Source organism: Paroedura picta, chromosome 9 (assembly GCF_049243985.1).
Source record: "Paroedura picta isolate Pp20150507F chromosome 9, Ppicta_v3.0, whole genome shotgun sequence".
Classification (NCBI taxonomy): domain Eukaryota; kingdom Metazoa; phylum Chordata; class Lepidosauria; order Squamata; family Gekkonidae; genus Paroedura; species Paroedura picta.
Genome location: NC_135377.1, coordinates 54581623 through 54607042, shown reverse-complemented (window position 1 = coordinate 54607042; position 25420 = coordinate 54581623). Strand labels below are relative to the sequence as shown.

The window sequence follows — 25420 nt, the reverse complement described above, 5'->3', positions numbered from 1 at the left end:
CATAAAATACATAAAATGACAAGATAAATAAAACTGCCAGTAGGCAGAAAATCTAATCAAAGCTATCATGAATAAACTTGTCTTCTAAATATTGAAAGTGAGGGGGCCGGGCACAACAGCCTAAAGCTGTGGAGCTGCCACTGAAAAGACCCTCTCTTGTGTGACCACCAGACAGGCTTCTTTATTTGATGGGGACTTCTCCATGTGGTCTTAATTCCCAAGGCAGATGCCCTGATCCCAAGCCCATGTAACATTTCAGAGATCCAAGCTGACACCTTGAATTGGACTTGGGAAAGCTCCTCAAGAGTAGCTCCAAAGAGCAGTCCAGTCTAGGTGTAACTAAGGGTAGATCAGACTGTGTCTGGAATGGGCACAAGTGGCACACCAGCTAAAGCTGGGCAAAAGCACTTAGGCAGCCAGCTGATTTTCTATGAAATTTCCAAGCTGCAAACCAGGCTTTTCAATGAGAGTGTAAAGGTAAAGGTATCCCCTATGCAAGCACCGAGTCATGTCTGACCCTTGGGGTGACACCCTCTAGAGTTTTCATGGCAGACTCAATATGGGGTGGTTTGCCAGTGCCTTCCCCAGTCATTACCGTTTACCCCCCAGCAAGCTGGGTACTCATTTTACTGACCTCGGAAGGATGGAAGGCTGAGTCAACCACGTATTTCAGACAACACAGTCCAAATCTCCTGATGACATTTTCTAGAAGCTTCATGTAGATATGAACAAGCATGGGGAACAAGATCAAACAATGTATAATATATAGAGCAATGTCCACAGGACAGAGTAGGAATCTGGAATTGGCCTCCCAGATAGAACTCAGTGCTCCTTAGTCCCAGAGCTGAAAGGCTCCCCAGCAGGATACCATGATCAATGATGATGAAGGCTGCTGAGAGATCCAGAAGAACTAGCAGTGTCACACTTCCTCTGTCTGGTTCTCAATAAAGGTCATTAACCAAGGAAATCAAAGCAGTCTCTGTTCTAAAGCAGTCTCCTGATCTAAAGCTTGTTTGAAATGGGTTCAGAAAATCAGTCTCCTCCAACAATCAGTCTCCTCCAACATCCCCTGGAGATAAGAAGCAGCCACTCTTTCTAGGACCTTGTCCAAGAAGGAAGGTTGGAGACTGATATTGAAAGCCTCTGAGAGATCCAGGAGAATCAAAGTTGCACTCCCTCTATTCATCTCCCAATGCAGGTCATCCAGCAGTGACCAAGCCTGTTTGTCATGCTGAATTAATTCCTCTAAATGGGGGGGGGGGGAGAGTTGAAGCGAGGTAGAATCCTGCTCACCATGCTTTCTCTTCCTTTGCTTCCCTTTAAGTTGATTTTTTCCTCGGGGGGGGGGGGGTGATGAACTTAGAAGAAATCCTTGCTCATTGAAAAGCAGCTGTGGAAAAGCTATGCAAGCATGGGGATGTCAACAATTTTGCCTGCCTACCTTGATATATCTTTAAGGCACCCATGTGTGTCTCACACGTTATAAGCATTTAGTATTATCTGTATTATATTACGTGAGTCATTGCTCTGTGATACCAGGTTGTCCCTGAATCTCCCAGCTTAATAGGGATAAAACCAGACTTGTATATTATTGGAATCAGAACTGGTAACAATAAATGTGAAAACTGGACCCATTTAATGCTGCGATGTCTCCAGTGTTTTGATTTTCCTTTGTGGTGTGACCAATGCCGTATTCATTTGCAGAACTATGAAGGAAAATCTTCAAAAGATGTTTTGAAATGCGTCGCTGCAAGTGCCTTACTTCCCCTTTTGGCCATCAGTAGAAGTGCTCAGAAGTGTGCTTTGGAAGGTGAGCTATGGCCGTGTTATATTTTCAATGTTTCTTAAATATGTAACGGGGAAAAAAGGTTAGTTTTTCAGCACTACGGTCAAACAAGACCTGCTTGACAAGTTCTGCAATTCGGCTCTCCTAAAGTATCTTAAAAGGCCAAAAGCCATTTGAGAAGTCAGTGAATTGGCGGTTACATGCAGGAAGGAGGTTAAACTGCTTCCCTAGTTCTATAAGTCTGTTCAGTTGGAACTGTCCTCTCCTTTTTCTCCCATTTCTGCTTCTGTCCTTTGGTCCTGGATCTCTCCAATCTCAGCTACTTAAGCCCTTATACTTTTTGTAGTATGTAAACCTCATAAACACAGAACAAACTAATGTCAAGTTGTAGATTGATGGGTATATACTGTGCTAGAGCAATTGGGTTCAATTAAAACAGATGACCACAATCTTGCCATCTATATATATTCTATATAAGTTCTATAATATTAGCCTAAATTAACCAATACTGCTCTGAGGGAATATGAGAGTCATGTATAACAAGTTGGTTTCTCTCCCCCTCCCTGTTTTTTATGAACAATCTTGTCTAAAATGTATCATCATATGCGGTGTACATTTATGTTCTCTTGCCTGTCTCTCTTGACTCGCTATTAGGGATGGGCTTTTTGGGCTTATCCAAGTCTAGTTGCACTTCCCATCAGTTTAAACGGGCCGATCAGAGGTGCTCAAATTTGGCTGAGAAAGACTTCACTAAAGAGCTGATCCTCAGCTGTTTTTTGAGCTCTGTGCTGTAAGGGGAAGCATTTAAATACACTCCAGCATGCCCCCCCCCTTAGTACAGAGCTTGAAAACAGTTGATCTTCAGCTGTTTGATGAGCTCTGCACTGGAACGCAAGTAAATGCCTCCCAGCCCAGCATGCCTAATCTCCTTAGCACAGAGCCCAACAAATAGCTGAGGACCAGCTGTTTGTCCAGCTCTGTGCTCAAAGGGGAGACGTTTAAACAGACCTAGGACCATTTAAATGCTGTTACTTCAGCATGCCTCCCCCCCAAACAGACCTAGGACCATTTAAATGCTGTTCTTTCAGCATATCTCCCCCCAGTCAAAGCCTGCCAAACAGCTGATCTGCAGCTTTGGATATGTCTATCGGGAAAACATTTAGACACCTCCAAATGACTGTTGGAGTTGGCTGCAGTTTGGGAACAGGTGGCCTGGCTTCCCAAACCCCTCTGCAGCCAGTGTAGTCTAGCATTGGGCATGGGAGGTGGAGCTGTCAGCCATGTGTCCACCTTTCTCAACCCAGTGGGGCTGGCTGCAAACCAGGATTGGATGGGTGGGTGGAGATGACAGGTCAGCCATGCGTCCTGCCTCCCTAACCCTCCTGGAGCCAGCTGCAGGCTGGCATGGAGGGAGTAGGCACGTGGCTGACCTGTTGGCTCTGCAGCTGGGATCGAAAACCATGACCGCCTGCTACCCTTCGCATACAACACAGGCATTGTAGGAAGTACTGGTTGGAGGCATTTAAATGCCTCCTTTCCACCAAACAGCTGATCCCCAGAGAGGCTTCTCTCTGCAGCATGATCAGCTGTCTGGCAGTTTATTTGATGAATCAATCCAGGTTTTCTGAATAATCCAAACTGGAATCTATGTACCAAATCAGAGATTTAGTACCAAATCAGTTATTTGGTTGATTCAATTTTCACCGAATCAGAAAAATCCTATCTTCTACAAAGTACAAAATTTATTCCTGGTGCACATCCCTACCCATTATAGTTACTAGGGTGCTGATTTAGGCAAAGCAGTAACTTTTAGAATGCCATGATTTTATGATACTTAAAATACAGTTCTTGAGGAGAATTTTGCAAATCAAATAGTGTTGTATTCAGATATTAATGTGATACAAAATATGTTGGCATGTCTTGTAGAACTTGGCTTACTTTAGACATTTAAATTTTTTAAATATTTCTATGCTACTAATTTTAAGATTTATGCAAGATGTCTAATGATGTTTGAATAAAAGTGTCAGTGTGAGTTTCTAATGAAACTTTGGAACTTCTTATTGACTGTTTTGGGAGACACTTGCCCAAAAAGTGAGATATAAATATAACAAATAATGAATTAACACTGTCTTTTAAAAACTGACAATGGAAATTGTGTTTAAATTTAATAATGTAATATATTTGATTAATTGAAGTTTAACTCCCAGGAGAACTTAGGGTGCTGATGCTGGCAAAGTTCTGCAGGCCCTGTAAAGTGGAGCTCTTCTGCCAGGCCTATGGTTGAGGCCAGATCAGCAAGATCAATGGACCCCCCCTCAAGCCTCGTTGTAATATCTAGAGCACCCTTGTTAGACAACTGTAGGTGGTAGGAGGGATTTTGCCGTCTTAGTATTTTTGACTATGCTGTTTTTAGGATTGGGTTTTGTGGGGATATTTTCATATGTAACTTGCCTTGAGTCTTCGGAAGAAGGCGGGCTATAAATGTAATAAATAAAAAGATAGTTATGTGAACTCCATAAAGGTGATCTGTAGATTAGAAATAGATTTATCTGATGCAGTCACATGCATTGTGTAGGTATTTTTTAATGGAGTAGATTTTTCATTACAGCCAGCCTTGTGGAGAGCTGCTTGGAGCAGATGAAGCATGTTCATGTACAACTGAACCTAGATTCTTTGAGACCTGGAAAAACTGTCCAGAAAAAAAAGGTGACAACTAAACTGGGGGCTCTACTAAACAGTTTTGCTTCAGTTATTTTTTTTCAATGTACCTGTCTTAGGAATTATCGCCATAGATTGTGGGATGGGGGGAGGGAGACTGTTCGTTCAATAACTCTTGGCCATTCACCAATTTAATTTTTATAGCTATTCCCTGTAATGGTTCTGTTCAGGTGAGATTCTCTCTTGTTATTCTTTCTCCCTATGCCTTGGGAACGAAATTTAGCTGAGCTAGTGATAAATTGCAGCTCTAGATACTATTCCCCCCGCCGTCAAGTTGCAGCCAACTTTTGACAGCCTCATAGAGTTTTCAAAGCAAGAGACATTCAAAGGTGGTTTGTCATCATCTGCCTCTGTGTAGCAGCCATAGTCTTACAGCCAAGTACTAAACAGGGCTGCCCTTGCTTAGCTTTTGAGATCTGACAGGATAAGGCTAGGCTGGGCAAATGGATAAATTTCTTTTGATAAATGCTGATAAAACGGGCTTTGACTCTCAAAAGCTTATACCTGGATAATTGAGTTGGTGCTCCTGGACTCACACCTACCTCTTCAGTCAAAGTCTATAAAATAACATATGTCCAAATTTAAAATATTCTTGTATATCTGTAAAGTTTTTATAATATAGGGCATTGTTTCTCTACTGTTTAACCGTTGAGAAACTGCTAGAACATTCTTCAGGCTTTGAGAACCCCCAGAAATTGTGTGATTGCGCTGAATATGATTGGGAAGCATAGCTGTGTACATGCCCACCTGGGACCCTTCCCAACCTCTCCAGGCCCCTCAGAGGGGCAGGGGGGGGGCAGGCAGGTTGACATGACCATATAAAGTCATATCACCTGGTAAAATTTATCAAATTAAATATATATATATAAAATTAACTCCCACCTATTCAGGAAACCTTTCCAGGGCCATCAAGGAATCTCAGGGCTTCACAAAACCCTGGTTGAGAAATCCTGATATAGGCTGATGTAGGCTTACAGTAATATTATCCAGACCTACTTCTGGCTGTTGACTTCCTTCTATGGAGCCAGTAGAACTAATCTGTTCATTAGGTCATGCTCTGATCTGTCAGTCCACACTTTTCTGTTCTGCTTCCTGTTGCATTACGTTCCTGCTGTTTAATTGATACACTTTTGAATTTGTGCTTTAATCCCCTGCTTAACCATTTTCGTACCTAAATGTAATTTGTTAGTTTTCAGTGGCGCTTGCAACATATTTTTGCCTCTTTGCAAAATCTCATTGTGAAGTATGGATACTAGATGTTTGCCCTGGTGACAGATACTGTTTCTCTCTGTGTCTTTAGGCTCCAGCTTTCATGGGTGCTGAACAGAGAGAACCATAGGGGAGATACAGGGATTTTCGACATAGGGTCGAAACCTCATGTTTATAATTCCATTACTTCGACATTGAGGATATTTGTTGGAGAGAATAGGTGGGATGGAATTTAATCTTTTCCTAACCTCAGTTTCATCACTACAAATGCACAGTCAGACAATTATTTGTTTGTTTGTTTATTTATATTTATATACCGCCTTCCCCGGGGGCTCAGGGCGGTTTACATAAGAACAAACAACAATACATAAAACAATCTATAAACATGTGAATAACTTTACAATAATAACTAATAGTTGTAACTGTATAACAATGTAACAGTATAAATAATATAGACAAAACTATGGAGCAACCTGGATCTGATAAATGAAAGGATCAAAGTCATGTTTGTGTTGGGGGAGGGGGAATCCCATCAAACAGATTAAGCATTCTTTCCACGAACTCAAATACTGAGGGGATGGAACAATCAGGAAGTTTTCATTTTGCAGAGCTAAAGTCTAGCCCTTAAAATAAAATAAAAATACTAAAGTGTTCTACCTAAAAACTCATACATGCACAATTCTACAGGTTTATATATTTGCATGCTCAATATTCAAGACACATTATATTTAATTCATTTCATATCTCTAGATACAGAGCAGTGAAATCCAGTTGTATGAGTCTACAAATGCTTTCTGGGAAGCAGTTCAGATTGTAGAACTCCTTTTTTAAAGACAGAAGTTAACATTTAAATGTAGGGGACTTTTACGCCTATGGATGGTTTCAGGTCTGTACTAAAAACAAGGGTGTACTGTTCTTTTTCTTCTTATTGTTATTAAACCTCTGGCAAAGATGATGTTTGTTTTCCTTTCCTGATTTTATCCCCATGCCCCTGCCTGTCTCATAGCTCTTTGGAGACCAAAGCCTTTTATTGTCAGCTGGTGCATTTGCTGTGATTGAAAACCTAGCATCCCATTTGGATCCTATATTGTATCTCTGTTCCTTTGTGTCTAACAGAACTGAAATACTTCTCTGTGTTGGATGGACTTATTGAAATTCAATAATCTTTTTCAGAGACAGTCAGAATGTCAGCATCTTGAAAGGCAGGGTAGTCAAGCACAATCGGAGTGCCTCTGCGGTAAAATAAGTCCAGAAGCAAAGAAGTGCTGTATATGTCATATAAACTAGATTCCGCTTCGATATTGACAGTAAATCACTTTTTGTTCCACTAGGATGATCACCTCGGCAAAGAATTAAAGCTTGTCATGCAGCTCCTAAGAAACTGTTTCTTTCGAAATGAAGGCTGCAAAGTAAGAACCCGGGTGTGGGGGAGTCATGCAACATTTGACAGGGATGGGGAAGGCAATTTCAAAAGAGCCATGTTAGTTGTTACTTTGAGATTCTTTGGCAGTGATCCAGTTTTCTCATTCTGGTGGCTCTCCACTCTGTCCATATCAGCCATCTGAGTGGGATGTGTTGGGTGGGGGAATGTGAATGCCAGTTCGAATTTTGGTTTGTTTTGTTGACTGATCTAGACGGACTTCGATTTCTGTCTTTGGAGCTTGGCAAGTGTCTCAAAATGGCTGGATCAAAAACAGGATACATTTTATAAATCCCATAGTTTAAGTTCTGCTTCTTAAGGTTGGGAAATATCCCCCCCCCCCCATTAGCATATCCTACCGCTGGTTCTTAGCTATCATTCTATAAAGTTTTACTTGTAATATCACTTCTGAAACTTGAATTATTCAGCATTGTTATGTCTTGTCCTTTCCTCTGGTTGGCAGGCAGCAGCCCTCGGAACTCACCTGATCTCTGTTTTGCACTCGATGTGGCCGTGGCTTTTGATGGATGATTCTCTTATGCAAACAACCCTGCATTTACTTTGTGTCTACACTGCAAACTATCCTGCAGGTGAAAAAGGTTCAGTCAGTGGAAATACTATGAGAAAAGAAAACTTATATGAGTGAAAATATCTAGATTTGTTTTATATTCTCTATCCCCGCTTCTGAAATATCCTCTGCACTAGTAATTCAGCCCGCTGCAGCTTAAATGCAGCGGGCGCTAGGGTGGCATTGGATTTGGGGGGGTGGCAGTGCGTTGTGGGCGGACCGTAGGCCGTGGAGGGGAGGGCGAGACGGTCCCACGTCGTCCGGGGGCTCCTGTGGGCGTTTTGCTGGTGCGGGCTGTACCTGCAGCATGCGAGGCAGTGGAGCATGGTCGTTGTCCTCAGATCATCGAAGGGGCGGTGTGCTTGGTGCGGCGTGTGAGGCGAAGCGGCCGCGGCCTGTCCCGGGGGGAGCAGCTGGCAGGGGAGGCGGTGGCTGGGCCGTCGGGGCAGTCGGCGCCATTGGGGGCGGGCGCGACGTTGGAGGAGCGGTGGCGGGTGGGAGCAGCAGCTGGAGGTGTCCCGGGGTGGCGGCGAGCTGTGAGCGGTGGGCGAAGGCTGGCGCGGCTGCCGGAGGGGCCAGTGGCGCCAGTGGCGCGGGGGAAGGCGGGCCTGGGTCGGGCGTTGTCGGGGCGGTGTTAAGAGGGTGAGCCGCGGCTGCAGGCAGTAGGGAGGCACATGGGGCGTTGGGGAGGCGAGGCGTGCGCGTTTTGGGCAGCAGCGGCTCCTGGCGTGCAGGCAGGAAGGGAGCTTTGCGGGCTGAGAGGCAGGCAGAAAATGGCGCCGGTCGTTCGGATACGGGCGAGTTGGGCGGGGCGGGTCGGGAGGTGCTTTGCGCCTCCCAACTGGTCACTCCGGTGGGAAGGGACCAATTGCGAGCCGCGCTGTGGTCCCTTGCCACCAGACTGACAATCGCTTTGCACCTGCCAATTGGCCCGTCCAATTGTCAGTAATGAGGAAGGGGCCTATTGCCACCCTTCCTCATCACGGACAGGGCCCTCCTTAGGTGCCCTTACCCGATTATTTAATCCGCTCCGCAGGAGCGGTTTAAAGATGAGTAGATAACTGATACAGTAGCTTACATAAACACTATGTACAAAGTTATTTATCACATATTCATGGACAGTAAGTGCCCCAAGATTTGCACATACTCAACTTTTCCCAGCAGTTCAAGGCATAAGTTCCAAATGATAATATCAGTATAATGGTGTTGTTTTGTACCTACCGTCATCCACTATCAATGAGTCGAAGTGTTTGTTTCAGCAATAAGATTTCATAGGAAGGCACAGTTGACTGCACCTGAATGGAGAACCAGATAACTGATGTTAACAGAGGTTCTTTATGTGTCAGCACCTGTCAACATCAAGCCTTGAATTGCTGAGTGCCAGTCAAAACATTCTGCATTGTTCCAGCAAAGAAAGTGATAGGAAACTTTCAAACATCTGAGAATATAGATAAAGGAAGTGATCTCTCCCTGTGCAGCAGTGTTTGCCATTGTTCTTTCTCATGTGGCTGGCTTGTGAGCTCACTCAGTTTGCAGTACACAAATTCAGTGACTTTTATTTCCATCCTGCAGGTAAAAAACGGGTAATGTTAACCTATAATTAGTATCTAAGAGGTTGATGGTTTTATTTCTATTTATAACATTTGTGAAGGTGTATCTATAATGAGAGCTTCACGGGAAGAGTGAAGAATGTAGAATCTCAACATCGCTAGTTGTCATGGGATCTAAATGAGTATTTATTTTTTTAAAAGCAGAGCAAAAAAGTGTGTGGGCTTTTTCTCATGTGAACAACTTCTGAGTTGTCTTACATGTTACTACAGTTAACGTTATAAAACATATTCAATCTATACATATTGATCCAATGGTGAAATTCTACATGTGGATCTGGGGTGTGTCAAACAGCAAAACAACTACGTTTCACGTGCCAAATATCCTTCAAAAGTAATTTAGGATGATACACAGTGTATGTTTGGGGTGGGAAGTGTCTGCTCATTATTTAAAGGGGAAAAATCCCTTTCTGGTGCGTATGATAGCTGTTTGAATCTAGCCATGTCTGTTACCCTAACTTGCAAACCGTTCTAGTGTGGCCTTTCTTAACTTTTTTACCATTGAGAAATCCCAGAAGTGGCACACTCATGCAGAATATGGTTGGGGAGCATAGCTATGTATGCATCCACTTGGGGCCCCTCCCCTTTCCACCCCCTCCAGGCCCATCATTGGCCATTTTAGTGGGGGGGTGGTCATGTCACCCGTATATGGTCATGACACCCAATAAATGTTTAACAAATTTTAAAAATATATTAAAAATTAACTAACTCCCACCCATTTGGGAAACCCTTCCATTGTTATCAAGAATCCCTAGGGTTTCATGACACCCTGGTTGAGAAAGTCTGGTCTAGAGTTACAAGAAATTAACTTCCGCAAAGCTCCTGGACCTTTCTTTGCAAAGCTCATTGGGGGAAAAATAATCCTTTCAGGCCACAAAAAGCAAGCATAATATCTAATTTTAAAAGAACATTAAAAAGAGCATCCGGGGGAGGTCCCCTTTGAATTTGACGCTTCTAGCGTGCACTTTCCTGGGAGCAACTTTTTTGGAAGGCTGTTATTAGGACATCATAAATCCAGTCCTCACCAAATCCAGTCCTCACTTGGAGGGCAGCTAGAAGAGAACCAAACAGAAACCCTCTGCAAGTTTGGTGTCTAGCACATGGGGGGGGGGGGTTAGTTCCACTGTGTCATGAATCAAACTCATTTGGTGGCTAAAAGGAAATCAGATCTTGCTGGCTTTACATAACTATATCTCCTACACTTGTTGACTGATTTTAATGCTTTATAACTTATGTCAAACGTTTTAGCAGACTTAAATAATTACCTTTAATCCTTTTTCATTGAAAAAGTAATACATGCATTATCTGAAATGTTTATTAGAATTGGGCTAGATTGGACCACTTCTACAAATTCTTTGTGCTGGTGCTTCATAGAATCTAACCTACTGCCCTTGAACATGGGAAATTTTCTTTAAGTATCATGAGTGGGTCTGTGCTTCTCTGATATCTTAATTCCAGCTCATTTCTTGCAAATAAACATTGAACGAAGGAGTAGCTTAGCTTGTTCTTTTTTAAAGTTATGATTTTTAAAAAATGAAATTTGGAAAAAAAATAGCAACAATGATAAGGTTATTTTAAGATATTTTCTGAGGGTTTTTCTTTTGGTTGAAATGTTGTTAGTCTTTTCTTTCATGGAATGTGTTGATTCTTAAATAGAGCATTAAGGAAAGTAAATACGATAATTCTTCTATACATACATCTCAAATCTTTCTGGAAAGCTGAACCTGATATTAATGTGCATTTCATATGCTTGAAACAGATAGGATTTCTTTCTTAAATTTGATAATTTCAATAAAGAACAGATAAATCTATTTTCTGCGATTTTAAGGGGATCTTGTTCATGGACTTACAACTTCTTGCAGGCATGTGTTATAAATAAAAACAAAATTGATAGTTACTATATAAAATGGCTCCCCTCCCCAGATGAAACAATGTCTGATGTATTTTAATGCAATTCTGTTTCATTCTTTAAGGCTGTAGTCTCCTGTGCATGGCAAGTGGTGGATTATCTCCTCATCAGACAGCCCAGAGAACTGCAGCTGGAAATTCACTAATGCACAGCATTGTGAAGTTAGCATCCCAAAACTCAGCTGAGAACAGCATAATTCAACAGATGACCTTTAATCTTCTGGCTAACCTTATTGTAGCTCATGACTGCAAGTGCATACTTCAGAAGGTAGGCACATGGATCTTTCTGAACTTGAGAACAAAATTCTAGACTAACTTTTACACAAAACAAGTCTTTAAGACACCCAAGTTCCTTAATCTGGGCTAGGCTGATGAAAGTATTAAATTCTAGAATCAAAATGTTAGATGATACAGTCACTGTTGAAAAGAGGAAAAAGCTTAAGCTCAAATTCGGTCAAACTCAGTTAGCATGCTTACCAAGCTTAATCCCATGGATCCATTCAGTTTATGGTGGAATTTTCTTCCAGCGCAAGGATTCTTTTAGAGACAAATAAGGTTGTTCTAATGAGGTCAGTTGAAGACTCCTTGCACTGTCATTAGTGAAACACTATCCAGCCTGCCATGTTTTAGTGTGTTTGAGTGCCAAAGAAATGCCTTATTAACAAACTTTAATTTAGGTATTTATTCTCTGAAATATCTACAGTGACTTATAAATTATTAACAAGGATACATGCCTAACATTGGCCTAATTTCAGAGAAGTTTCCAGGTACTGTAGTTGTGCATGTGCACTTCATCACTGCAAGGATGGGTCAGGAAAGGTAAGAACCAATTTTCCCCTTCTAGTATTGGTGGAACTGAGAGAAGCATGTAGATATTTGGATAGAATATTGGGCTCTGGTTTTTGGTGGAAGAGAGCTCTCCAAGAGCTCGCTTCTGCAGTGCCTGTCACTTCACGGTCCCAAAGCTATTGTCATCTGGAAGAATCTGGATGGAATAGGTCCCAGGCTATTCCTTAGTCATCCCAGAGACCATTTCATCCTCTTCCAACAGCAAAGTGAGCCCAAGCCAAGAAGAGTCTTCTTCCAGCCAGCCTTTCCCTAGCAGATTTGACTAAGAACCATTTTCATAATGACCTTTTGTAATAACAGTGTGACCCTGCTTCATTCTCAATGGTTATTATCCATTGAAAAGGAAATGGTATGGTAAGACACACTTTCAACCACTGGATGAAGAGAAATGAAAGGCATGACAACCACAGTAGTAATGAAAATACAGTGATAGATATGTGATATGAGAGAAAGCTTGTGTTTTACTGCTATGAATTTTTAAACTATATTATTTACAGTTTTACAGTTCTTTCTGCACTCTCTTTCCCATTAATAATTGCATGGGAATTGGGTTATACTTAAACAATAGAGTTTGGTGTTAATGTATACAGAAAGAAAATATACAAGGTGGACCTTTTTATGAGGATGGGAATCAATTTCTATTGGTCAGATATTAAAAGCTATCGAGGGACTTTAAAACAGTTTTTAGAAGAGTTCCATTTTCATATATGTGGTCGGATTATTTCTATGTAATGAAATGGTTAGCAGTCAGTCTCCTCCTTTCATTGAAGGGCAGTCTACAGCTAGAAAAAACATGGGCACCCCTCATACAATATCAGGTCAAATATAAAGTAGCACACTGCCTGGCCCAAAGTAACAGAAACTGGATGTCAGCCAATGACAAGTCTGGACAATGTAGTTTAAAAGGTGTGAGAAGGAATGGCCGGTGCACTGACAACCTCTTTCCCAGCCTAGGGAGATACATAACTTAGGACAACAGAATCCCATTAGGCTCCATCCTCATTTCCCCACTTCCATTTATCCTAATTAGTCAGTAGTTATAAAACTATCCTGGTAGCTTTCCCATCCAGTAATTAAAGAGCCATTTACACCTATAGATCAACTCCTAGTAAACCCATCATGCTTCTCCTAGTTCATTGTTCAACCCCAGAAAGCCCATTAAGGGATTGTTTTGAGGGGCTAGCACATTAGACTACCCCGGGCAGCATTTTGCCGTATATCAAGGGGCATCCTGCTCCATAATATGTGTGTGTGTGTGTTTGAACCATACATCCACCCCAATATGGGCCTCTTCTCCCCTTAAGTGAATTTCCCCCCAACTACTTAGGAGACTACCTCTTTGCATAGCAAAATTGGATATTATAATGAGAAACAAAGCTATTTATACTCTTCAGTCATTCTGTTTTGAGATGAGTTATATCCTCTCTGTCATCTTATAAATCACCCATCCTACTGTCTTACTCTGCATAGCTGTCTTCGGAAAAATGTGCACTGTAGAAGACTGTGGTACTTGATTGCAAATGGGTTTTAGTGGGTGTCAATCTTTTAGAAGAGCAGAGATACAAGCACAAATGTTTTTTTTAATTTATATTTTTTAATTTTTTATATAGAAAAGAACAAGGGGAAATATCTTTGATTACAATATTACAATATCATCCCTCCCTCTACCCCCAAAGTACCCATTTGCTTGAAGTTTCATATTGCTGAATACTCTAGAAGTCTGTTGCCTGCAAATATAAAAACAAAGCCACAAGAAAAAAATCCCACTTTAACATAACATTTCCAGCACTTACAGGCAACGGGTGTTATAAAAATTACCCTTAGACTTGGACCAAGGCATATCCTTAAGCTAGGAAATCAGCTGGTTTCTGCACTTGTTCACAAAAACATATTTTGAGTACTTAACATTAAGCATTTCTTATAAATCAATATGAACTTTAACTCAGTATTTATAAAAAGAAATTAAAAAAGGAAAAAAACCCTTTATCGTGACATTTACAGCTACTTTAGCCCAGTATTTCTTTTAAGGGGGAAAAAAAAGAGAAGCCCACTTTACCATAACATTTGCAGTTCTTAAATTCTTCAATTCAAATTGTTTTAAAATCTTTGCAGTTACCTTAAGTATTAATGCCATCCATATAAAAGTATACAGAAACAGAAACAGAATATAGAAAGAATGTCAACCCCCCCCCCCCCGCCCCTTGCCTCCTCCCAATCTTCTTAAGGAGGTCTCAATTCAAGGCTACAAGCACAAATGTTGATAGTAAAGACAGGCATGTTTTGGTTACCTGATTCATTGTCTATTCATTCAGGATAACAATGAAGAGCTCAGTTTTCTGAGCTGCTTCTTCTGTTTCTGTGCTACATCACCTGTTCTCACTTTTTCTGGGCTTTAAAGTAAAATAATTCATATAATTTACATATATAGCTCTCATAAATTTAGACATTTAATGATATGCACCATTGGTATACTTTGTCTTGGTGCTGCTTTTGCAGAAGGTGGGTTGCAGCGCTTGCCATGGTGCTGATAAAGCTGTTCTGACCGAGCAGTGATATCAGGGCTCTCTCAGCCTCACCCACCTCACAGGGTGTCTGTTGTGGGGAGAGGAATGGGAAGGCGACTGTAAGCCGCTTTGAGCCTCCTTCAGGTAGAGAAAAGTGGCATATAAAAACCAACTCTTCTTCTAATATTCACCCCTCACCCCCTAATCGGTGAAACATATGGGATGTGCTTTTCTTCAGCTATGACAGGTTTGTTTAGATGCAATAATTCTTCTTTGAATAGCACAGGAACTTCCTATGTATACCTAGTGAATGCTGTCAGAAAGTTTCTCAAAGCCATTCCTCATTAGGACAATTCCTTGTGTCCCCTCTGAGCTCATGATCATTCCAAAGGCAATGGGTGATACAAGGCAGACTCTTTCTTTTAGCCATCAATCAGGAATAAAGATGGTTTCTTCTACTTTTTTTCTTGGTAACTTTGTGTTGGCATTGTACATCTTTCTGTGGCGATAACTACTTGTATTAGTCAGTATCAACTGTCATTGAACATTTTAAGTCTTGAAAATTTAACAGTGTTAATCCCGTCTGTGCCTTGACAACTCTTTCATCCTGCCAAACTCTTAAGTAGTTTCCTAGACATAAAGGATCATAAAGAAAATCAGAACTGGAACATTAAACCTCGAGTGTACTGTGAAATAGTAAATAAATAAATTGGGAAAACATCAGTATATGCCTGACAGCTATGTAAACTAGAGAAATATAAAAATTATGCTCAATTCTTCTGAACTGCATGTACTGGGTTTTAATTGGATGCAAATAATTTCTTTCTAGTTCTCAGGTGAAGGAAAACAGGTTGATTTATATATTGCCTTTCCTGACATGATTTTTGTGAAAAAAGTTACTTCAGGTAACTTGTAAATAAGGGCTTGTATTTGTCTTGCTTTAGCTGAAAAAAATACCTCACCAGTATTTCTTTTTTTCTAACAAATGCAGAATAGAGAATCTATTTTGGCTACTGGTATAGCTGACCCAAATAAAAGCCCCCCCTTTTTTGGCTTTTATTCTTAGATATCCAGCTGTATAGATAAGCTGGGGTGGAGGGAGCTCTCAGCTCCTGTGGCCCCAGCTGATCCTCTCAGGTCTGCAAGTGGCTGCAAGAGATCTCTCCCAGCCTCAGGCAGAGCCTGGAGACAGCTGGTTCTGCAGAAGGTTTAAATTGCTGGCCAGCATAAACCTTTGCAGCTGGGTCTGCATAGGGTGGGTAGATATGTCTGTCAGCCCCTCACAGAGTCTGCAGACAACTTCTGCTGGTGGGCGGTTTAAACCACGAGCCATTAGCTTTCCCAGTCAGGCCTGCAAGGGATAGGGAAATCCTTCCTAGCCCCACTCAGAGCCTGTACACAGCTTCTGTTTGAGGGGGGTTTAAAGCTAAACCCCATTAGACCAGTCAAAGTTCACAAGTGTTGTACAGCTTTATGCAATATCTAAATGCACATCAAGGAAATATGGCAAGAACAAAAAACTTTGTAAATGTCTTTTTATTATATCTTTTTATTCTAATCCACCAGAATATCACCAAGCAGTATGCCCAGACATTCGAGTTACCCATAAGTCTTCCTTGCCCAAAAGAGATGCTTCAGAGCTCGATGAAAGTCCCACTTTCTATACCTTTTAGAATCTTAAAATGGAGGGCAGAATATACTGCAGACTTAATGGAATAACTTGGATACAAAACAAAAGGAGAAAATATCCATACTTCCCTTGAGGGGATATCTGCAGTTAAATTGCTCACTTTTATATTCTTAAAGAGACTGGTGTTTTTGTTCCAGTTGCTATTAGCATATCTTGAAACCTGTTTATTATTCATGTAATCCAGTTACAACAAATCCTATACTCCATTTTAAGGTTCTGCATACTGAAGACAGTGGGTAGTTCCATCATGCACTGAAATGCCTTTTCCTCCCTTCATCTGTCCTCTTTTTGATGTCAGGGTGTATGGGTGGGTTGTTTTTTTCTTTATCAGCCTGATGAAGAGTTCTGTGTGATGTGAAAGCTTGCATGCTTTGTAGTGAAATTTTGGTTGCCCCTGATAAACATGTGTACGAGTGATGCTGCTGGAATTTAAGTTTTGGTGTTAATTTTTTATCATTTTTTTTAAACGTTTAGCAAACACGTTTAGCTGTTTTTAGCAAAAAACGTTTAGCTGTTTCTGTAAGGCAGGGGTATCAGCTGAGCTCAGACTGAAACAATTTGTTAAAATAAAGAATAGTTACTGTGTTTGGACATATCACATAGGAGCAAAAAAAGATTATAAAAAAACACTTCAGTACAATAGTTAGCCTAATGTTTTGTTTAATCAAGTTAGTTTGTATCAGGAAATGTGTTTCATGGAAGGATTATGAAAAGGTGTTGCTTAGTAACATGTTGTACTTCCTCCTCTCATCTTCCAGAATAACTTTCTGCAGAATTTCTTGCTATTGCCATTGCCAAAGGGAGGAAATAAATGCCTTGGTATTCAAGCTGTTGCTTGGTTGAAACTCTTGTTGAACTTATCGTTTGGAGAGGATGGACAGCAAATAATTGTGAAGATGAATGGGAGCTTAGATCAACTTGCAGAGATGACCAAGTACAAATACAAGAGTAATCCATATTTTGTTCTCCTGATTTTGCACAACCTTTGCTTTAGCTCAGCCAACAAAGCCAAGATACTAGCTAATGGTAGGTATTGACTGCTTTGTCAGATTGGCTGTTATGGTCCCAACACCCTATTCGTACATTGTGGATTGTATATTCCTTTTACTTTTCTATTATAACCTATGAAAATTAATAGAAACTATTATTTAAAAAGAGAGAGACTAAACACAATGCATCCTAGAGGAACCTTTTGGAAACCAAGGTGAAAAAGATGAATGAAAAAACAATGGACTATTCTGTACCTTTTGTGCTTATGGAGGATCATATTACATGTAGAATGGCCAATATTCTAGCCATCTCTGTAAGTTTTGTGTCTCATCGGTAGCTTACAGTTATTAATGAGGTATATATTGTCTATAAAAGTAAGATGCCTAACATTTCTGTACTGTCATAATATTTATATGATGTGGGGTGGGTGGGTGGAAGATAAATTACCCACAAGAGTGCATTCAAGAAGAAGAGCTTCTGAGATCATGGCCTTTGTTAGGTATACATGTGGCCTTTTGTTTTTCCTCCTTAGATAAAGTCATCACAGTGCTATCTGCTTGCCTGGAAAGTGATAGCCCTATGGCTCAAAGAATAGGAGCATCCGCACTCTGGGCTTTGCTTCACAATTACCAGAAGGTTAGTGAATCACAGAAATACTTTTAAAGATCTGTTCTACCACTTTTGTAGAGAAGCTCTGACAATTTGCTCCTTTATCGTGCATCCATTTCCTTCCTCCGTTCACATTATTCAAACACCACTGTGTTAACTACAGATTTGGAGCCAAATATCTAGCAATTAGTTCTAGTCAATATATATCATTCAGTTCCCCATACTACTGGCTCTTGATTTTTACTGCTCCAAATCCTAATACTGCAGTTGAATTCTCGGCAACTTTGAGCTAACAGTTCTATATTTCCTTGCTCACGTAACACATAGTTCCCAAACTTTAAATAAGACTCCTCTTTGATCATCTTCTGTGCAGTCCCCCATTGAGCCAGCCATTGGAGACTCTCTACAGCTATTATGTTTTATTATTAACACTCTAAGGGAATCTCCTCTCCTGCAGTGCTCTTTAGAGGTCATTCTCCCACCTAATGGCCGTGTGCTGTGTAGGAAGGAGCCCCTCTCTCCTTCAGTCCTTTCTTTGCTGCTGCATTGTGAAGATGTGTTCCATGCAGCTAAGGGTATCGTAAGGTTTTCTTCATCGCTTCTTAGTTTTTTATGTTGCAGAACAGTGGTCCCCAACCTTTTTTAGGCTGGGGACCGGCAGGGCATCGGGCCGCGGCCGCAGGGACCGCCCCCGCGCGGGCCGCGCCCACGCTTCGGGCCACGCCCGCGGGCCGCACCCGCGAGCCGCGCCGAGCCGCGCCCGGCCGCGCCCGCCGGCCGCACCCGCGAGCCGCGCCCCCGGCCGCGCCCACCGGCCGCACCCGCAGATCACGCCGCACCCGCGGGCCGCGCGGGCGCGGCCCGGCCCTGATTCCCTCTCCCCGCCCTCCCGCAGTAAGTAGCTTCCCGGGCCACAAGCTTGCGGCCGGGGAATTTTTTTACTGCGGGGGGGGCGGGGAGAGGGAGCCGCGGCCCGGCGCCGGGCCGCGGCCCGCAGGTTGGGGACCACTGTTGCAGAAGACTGTTTTTTGAAAAAATGAACCTAGGGCAGTACAAAAATAACTGGCCTCTTCACCTGGGTGAGGCCCATAATACAGGCACATGTAAGATTTGCCTTCAGTTTGCTCCCAAAGCCTACTCAGATCTAGCAGTGCATTTGAAGGTCAGCTTATGGGGAAAAGCACTCTTGCTCCAGTAGCCCAACAGCAAAGCTCAGTCAATCACTACCTTTGGAATTTCCAGCTAGAACCAGCCACCTTATGAGCTCGCCATCAAATGTCTTGGTGCTCAGCTGAGGATTGTGCTTTGGAGACCTTGCTGAAGAAAGCAGTCTTCAAGTCAAAGCTAAGCAGTGCCCTATTTCCAAGCCAATCCTGGAACTGTTTCATCAGTTCCAACTTAGTTGTCCGTTCTGACAGAACAGAAGAGAGTCTTGCCACCATGGACTCCCTCTCCACATGTGTCCCCAGCACAATCGTTCTCAAAGCACTACCTTAGCTACTCTTTCAGATGTCGAGAAAGAACAAAGGGCTGATTCACCTACCCATCAAGGCTCAGATCCACTTTCAGAACCATCTCTTGGCAACACAATAGGAGATCCTGACCCAGTGTCACTTAAGATTTGAAGCTCTACTGAGCAGGTGATGAGGATGGCTAAATCATTGGAATTAGGAGATTTTTAGCAATCCCAGTCCTTGTGAGAAGACCTTGAGTAGACTTTATGCTTATTCTCCTGGCATAATCATTTTTCCAGTTCTAGAAGGCATTGGAAAAAAATCTCTAATGCCTTATGGCAAAAACTGGCTAGTGTGGCTGTAACCTCCAGGAGGGTCAAAAATTTGTTTAGAGTGTAGCCATCGCCTAGCTTAGTCCCTCATAGCCGAAGAGATGCAGACTAAACAACGTACAGGTACATACTTACTGCCAGTCTATTAAGAGGGACAAAAATTGATATGCTTAGTAGAAAAATCCACCATTCTGCTATGCTCAACCGGTGCATTGTTGACTAGAATAGCCGTAGAGAGCCTCTGATGGCTGGCCTGCTCAAACATAGTGCCCAATATGTTCCTGCGCAGAAGATATCTTGATAGACAGCAGTTACAGGTAAGTGCAACTCTGTTTTCCATGTACCCTTTCCACCTTTTCCTATATCTCATGCCATTGCCTTCCGTATCCCTTTTCTTTGGCCACTATGACTCTTAGCTATCTACTCCTTAGGTCCCTTGCTTTCCGAAGTCTATTGCCAGTTTGTTTCTGATCCTTAATCCTACCCATACATCACCCTCTTCCATATGGCCTCCGTATTAATTTAATCTGAGCCAAAATGACAGCTGCAGCTTTCTCCCAGAAACATTTTGAACATGAACAATTTGTTGCTGGCAGCTTTTTCTCCTGAGATGTTAGAATGTTTGTGGCATTGCTTAAATAATAGGCAGATTCCCTGCTGTAAGTACAAGATGGATAAGATCCAGGTTAACAATCTCATAGGAAACATCTGTTACAGTCATGTATAACACTAGCCACCATTTCAGGCCAATTAAAACCTTCTTGGCTCAGATGCTTGAGCAAGGATGAAGCATTCCACTATCCTTGCTATCCCATGCCCATCCACCCCCACCAAAATGTTTTTTGACCTATCAGCTATCGCAGAGATGATTGACAACGACACCAAGGTTCTGTTTCCTCTTTATACTTGGGTGTGAAGGAATTATGGCAACTTTTTTTTCTTTGATACTCCCTCATGACCAGATTTCTGGTCGGAATTCAGTAGCAGTTAACGCGGTTCTTCGTATTAATCAAAATAAGGGTAGGTTGCTGTTGTGTTGGGAGGGGAACTACCCTTATTCTTCTACTGCCTACTTGTTGGGGAGTTACTTGGGAGACTAATCATCAAGTGAATGATGGCAGTATAATATATTATAAATTATAATATAGTAAAATAAATTGAATTATCCTGCACTGTGTTTTAAAGCAAATGATTATTGCCTGATAACCAGCTGGCTATACTTTTTAAGGAGTGTGTATTCAGAGAAAGATTATGCAAGAGTCTGTCTCATACAACCTCTTAATATTCAAAAGAGTGCTTTCTATTATACTGAGTTCTGGGAGATTGTGCCTCTTTATTGCTTTATTTCATTGATCTTTTTCTCCCTTCCAGTGTCTGTACTACTCACAGTGGTATCATCACATGTTGCATTCTTAAGTTTCTGATTGTCATAGGCTTGTGGCTTGCTGCCAATATGTAACTGCAGGATGGAATGATTTAAAGAGAATCAGCGCATGGGAATTAATACAGTCATTGGGTTATTCTTTATTTGTGCTACAGGCAAAAGTGACTTTGAAGAATCCATCAATAAAGAGAAGAATAGATGAATCTTATGCTTCAGTTCAGAAAAGTACGTTTTTATGGAAAAGTTTAGTTTCTGTCTCTAAGGACTAGAACCTAACCGTCTAATTGTTTTTTTGACGCTGGCATTAAACATAGAACTTCATAAGCACTGGAGTATATTTTGAAATACAAATATGCTTTGGAAGAAATAAATTGTCTAAGGGAAAATCTTAATTTGTAAATGTTGAGTGCTGATTAGGAGCGTTAGGCCATTTGGTTTCTACCATCTGCAATCTACATTGCTTATTTTTTAAGAGAAAGACATAGGGTTGGGTCTAAATCATCTCCTACTAGCACCCCCGCGTAGCTCTTGTTCATTAAGGTCCCATAATCCTCAGCATAGCCATTTTGGGATTCAAAGGAGACTCCCTCCTCTATTTTTTCATCAATATAAATAGCTGTTTGGATCCCCCCCCCCCCAATTATTGTTGATCAGTCACAACCATGTCAAGATTTAGGCTGACAATCAAAATTCATTTATTATATTTATAGTATTCGTTAATCTAGAAGTAGCCTGTGCCAGTATTTATAAACCATGTCACTTGAGGTTCTGAACTGCTGTTTATTTCTCATTCTGATGTCTTCCTCACTGCATATTTATAAAATGCAGATTCTACTTCTCCTAAAAGCCCAAGACTGTCAAGGGGAAAAGTTCAGTATTTCCAAAATATTCCAGATCTCAATACCAGTATGGTAAATCATACCTAGGATTTTGCAAAAATCCAGAATTGGTGTCTTTTGTTTATCATCTTTCCTCTTTGTTAAGAGCTAATGGACTTCCTTCTGTTTTAGCTGTTCTAAAGAATCAAGAAAGCCAAGAGGATGTCTATCACTTAAAGTGCCTGAAGAACCTAGTACAGCTTCTCAGTAGTTGACGAAAAGTGTATGATGTTGCCTGTTGAAGCAGTACTGACTTTGCTGGAGGATGCCAGGCCCCCAAATGAAATTTTTAATCCATTTTATAGAGGATATTTGACACTGAGGAGAAATTCTAATTCTCTGGGATATAAGAGCTGAGGATTCTCTGGAAAAAGAACCTACACTGTGTATGGTGTTCCACTAGAGACCAAATTCCAATATCATGATGCTGTATAAAATAAATCGTTTTGTAATATATAATGTAAATTGTTTTGTTTTTAATGATTGAAACTGTATCAATAAACATGATGCACAATGGTGGTGGTCGTCATTTGTAAAAGAAAATGAAGGCTTTTCTCACTCCAGGTTCCTTTTCAGTGCTGCCTTACAGACCCCTAATTCACATATGAAGGAGGAAGTCCAAGGTCTGTGCCAGACTGCATGGCTTCACTGAATTTTTACCAAATGAAGCCTGGAAACTGCACTGCTGTGATCAGAATATAGTTTGAGGGAGCAATGCCCTAGCATGGAAAGTCCAGGGGAACAGTGCAATAGACTCTGTGTCTGTGTGTGTGTGTGAGAGAGAGAAAGAAAGAGAAATACCATCAAGTCACTTCCAACTTTTAGTGATCTGATGATGTACCATCATTAGCAGCCATTCTCAGGTCTTGCAAACTGAGCCTGGGCTTCCTTGATGGAACCAATTCATCTTATATTGGGTCTTCCTTTTTTCCTGCAGTCTTCAATTTTCTCTAGCATTATAAGTAGACTAGCATGAGTCTTATTTTGCCTTTAAAGAATGTTGCTCTGCTCTGGGCAAGCTGTAATGTCCTCTTCTTCCTCTTCCTTGAGCTGCCTCTTTATTCGTGATTCCAAAGAGCAACGTAACTGAAGCCTCTTACCCTTTGGAAGATGAGCAGGAATAAGGAGAGGATCCATAGAACAATCTATGCGAGTGTTCAAAAGAAAAACTCAGTGCTCTTTCCTCCCTTTTCTGCCCAGAAGAGTATCAAAGTAAGACTGAGTGCTTTTATTAGCATTGCATTTTGTGTGCATTAAGGGCTGGTCCTGTTTTGAAGTATTCATGTTCATGGCAACCAAGTACCAAGATGTTTTGCCAGCCTTTGATCTTCCCATAGGCACCAGCATCTGATATCTTCTGTGATCAGATTCTTACAAAATAGGCATCAATTGCATAACATGTACTATTTTATGTCTTTGTTTTTATTTTTATAATAGTTGCATGTGTTAGAGACATGCTCATAAAATAATATGTATAAGTAGACATTACTTTTTGGATTTGTGCACACATGTACACATTCTCAATTCTTCCTGTTGCTTTACTCTGTCCTTCATAGCACAGTGGAATGAATGGAAGTTACTACAACTGTGGTTGAGTGACAAATGGAGACCAGCGAACTGCAGTTATTATATTGCTTCCATGAGTAACTCAGAACTAAATTGCAACTTCACTATCCAAAATCTAGTTTTTGTCGTTCAGGAGTTGTTAAGATACAAAAATTGTAAGCAATTGGGGGAATGTCTGAGATTACTATGAAAGTAGTTGAAAAAAAGAGTTCATAATATTTGACTCTTTAAACGGTAAAAAACCTATTGCCTGCATTCTTAGAAACAGATTGATTTTTTTTTTAGAGACACCAGTGACCTGTTAACCGATTAATTCATTGAAAAGACATCAATCATTTATACCTACCATATTACCCAAATCAATCTTCTTGCTCCATTTTGATTTTTCTTCCCCCTCTAAACATATTTTTAATATTCGTACAATGGATGGGAATGGCTGAACAGGTAGATCAACATTCTCAACATATCATATTTAGTTGAGTTTCAGTTCTGTTAAAACTTTATTTTCTGAACAGAACACTTGATTTTAACAGTTGTCAGCTGAAAGTTTGATGGATGAAAAAAATGTATTGTTGGCAAAGTGGACATCTTGTTTCTTCAGAAAAAACACCTTTTTTCCATTTCCCATTTTAAGCCAGGTACTCATATAGTCAATAGGGTAGCTTAGCTTTGCATTTTAGATTTTGGTTTCACAGAATGTGCCTTGTGTTTTAAAGCCAAAGGCCTTACCAAGCGGTTTAATTAATGTAACCCTTTATTTGCCAGATTAAGCAGTTTATAGTGAGTTTCTCAATATCACATCTGCTCAGCTGTAACTGCTACACATAGATTGCAGGCTCAGATAATGTTTTCTTGCCTGCTTTGAGTATAGAAAGCTGACATGAATAATGAACCCTATACACACTAGTGTGAAAGATTGCTTTTGGCTATAAGGGGTTTCATCAGAGCTGTTTGTTCAGTAGTGTTTTTGTTCTGCTGCGCAAATGAAGGAGAAGAAATAAAATGAATAGCAGATAACACCAGGCCTTGTTTGGTGCAGGGAAGGTAGTGGGAGTTCAAGCAAGATAAACAAGTGCATTGTTTATCAGCTATAGGCCAACAAACAATTCTTTCCAGGATGGCTTTGGACTACGGGTTGAAGGATCCAACTAGATGAGAAAATCCAGACATCTGTTAGAATATTTTATACTGTCATTGTTAAGATTCCTAATTTACAAAAGAAAACAAGTGCTGCTACTGTTTGGGAAATAAAGCTGCATTCTACATGTCCTTTGAGAAATGCTCATTGGTTATGAAAATAAGTAAGCTCTCTTTGGTGCTGACTGGAAGCACAGCCCAGAAAGGTAGCATGCCAGTTACAACTGCTTTGTAATAATTACTGAAGTGCAATGGTGATATATTCATGTTATCCTATTTTATTGTGTTCCTACTATCCAGGTTGTACTGTGCACTGTGTAGTCAATGCAGATAAAGCACTAGATCGGAAACCCTAGGCTGCCCGAGCATGCTAACTTGGTATTGTTTGTAATGGTGCTGAAGAGGCATCGACTTTTACTCTAGATCTGTCTAGACACATCTGACAAGGATCTGTCTTATCCAAGCTTATTCAGTTTGTTATCCTTGTAATTCTCTATATGCAAGTTAGTTTTTCAGTATGCTATGGTTTTGTGCAGTGGAGCCTCTTTGCTCTTTGTCTGGAATATGATGTTGATCAGAGGTATCTATCATTTTAGGCCTTAAGAGGAATGATTCAGTTAATGCAGTGTTGGAGGACTGTTGGAAGTGCAGGTGTTGGTTGGGAAGCAATTAGGGATGTGTATTACAATTTTTTTTTAGACAAACATATACCTGAAAATCACTGGTTCAAGTTGTTATAGTGATTTACTAGAATGGGAATAGAAATCTGGCATTCTTGGGGGATTTGGGAACAGTCTGTTCCTTCCACTCA

General features: G+C 41.0%; 1 protein-coding gene across 4 annotated transcripts in view; it reads left to right on the top strand.

Moving 5' to 3' along the window:
* The window catches only part of RTTN (rotatin), a 98884-nt gene extending 76462 nt beyond the window's left edge, over positions 1 to 22422 (top strand). For all 4 annotated transcript variants that reach the window (XM_077352872.1, XM_077352871.1, XM_077352870.1 and 1 more), the window contains 9 exons: positions 1705 to 1810; positions 4395 to 4492; positions 7045 to 7122; positions 7597 to 7723; positions 11282 to 11484; positions 17018 to 17285; positions 17782 to 17885; positions 21184 to 21253; positions 22039 to 22422. In XM_077352872.1, coding sequence (XP_077208987.1) covers positions 1705 to 1810; positions 4395 to 4492; positions 7045 to 7122; positions 7597 to 7723; positions 11282 to 11484; positions 17018 to 17285; positions 17782 to 17885; positions 21184 to 21253; positions 22039 to 22121 — 1137 coding nt within the window. In that variant the 3' untranslated portion in view covers positions 22122 to 22422. The remainder of the gene's footprint in view (positions 1 to 1704; positions 1811 to 4394; positions 4493 to 7044; positions 7123 to 7596; positions 7724 to 11281; positions 11485 to 17017; positions 17286 to 17781; positions 17886 to 21183; positions 21254 to 22038) is intronic.
* The last annotated feature ends 2998 nt before the right edge of the window (positions 22423 to 25420 follow it).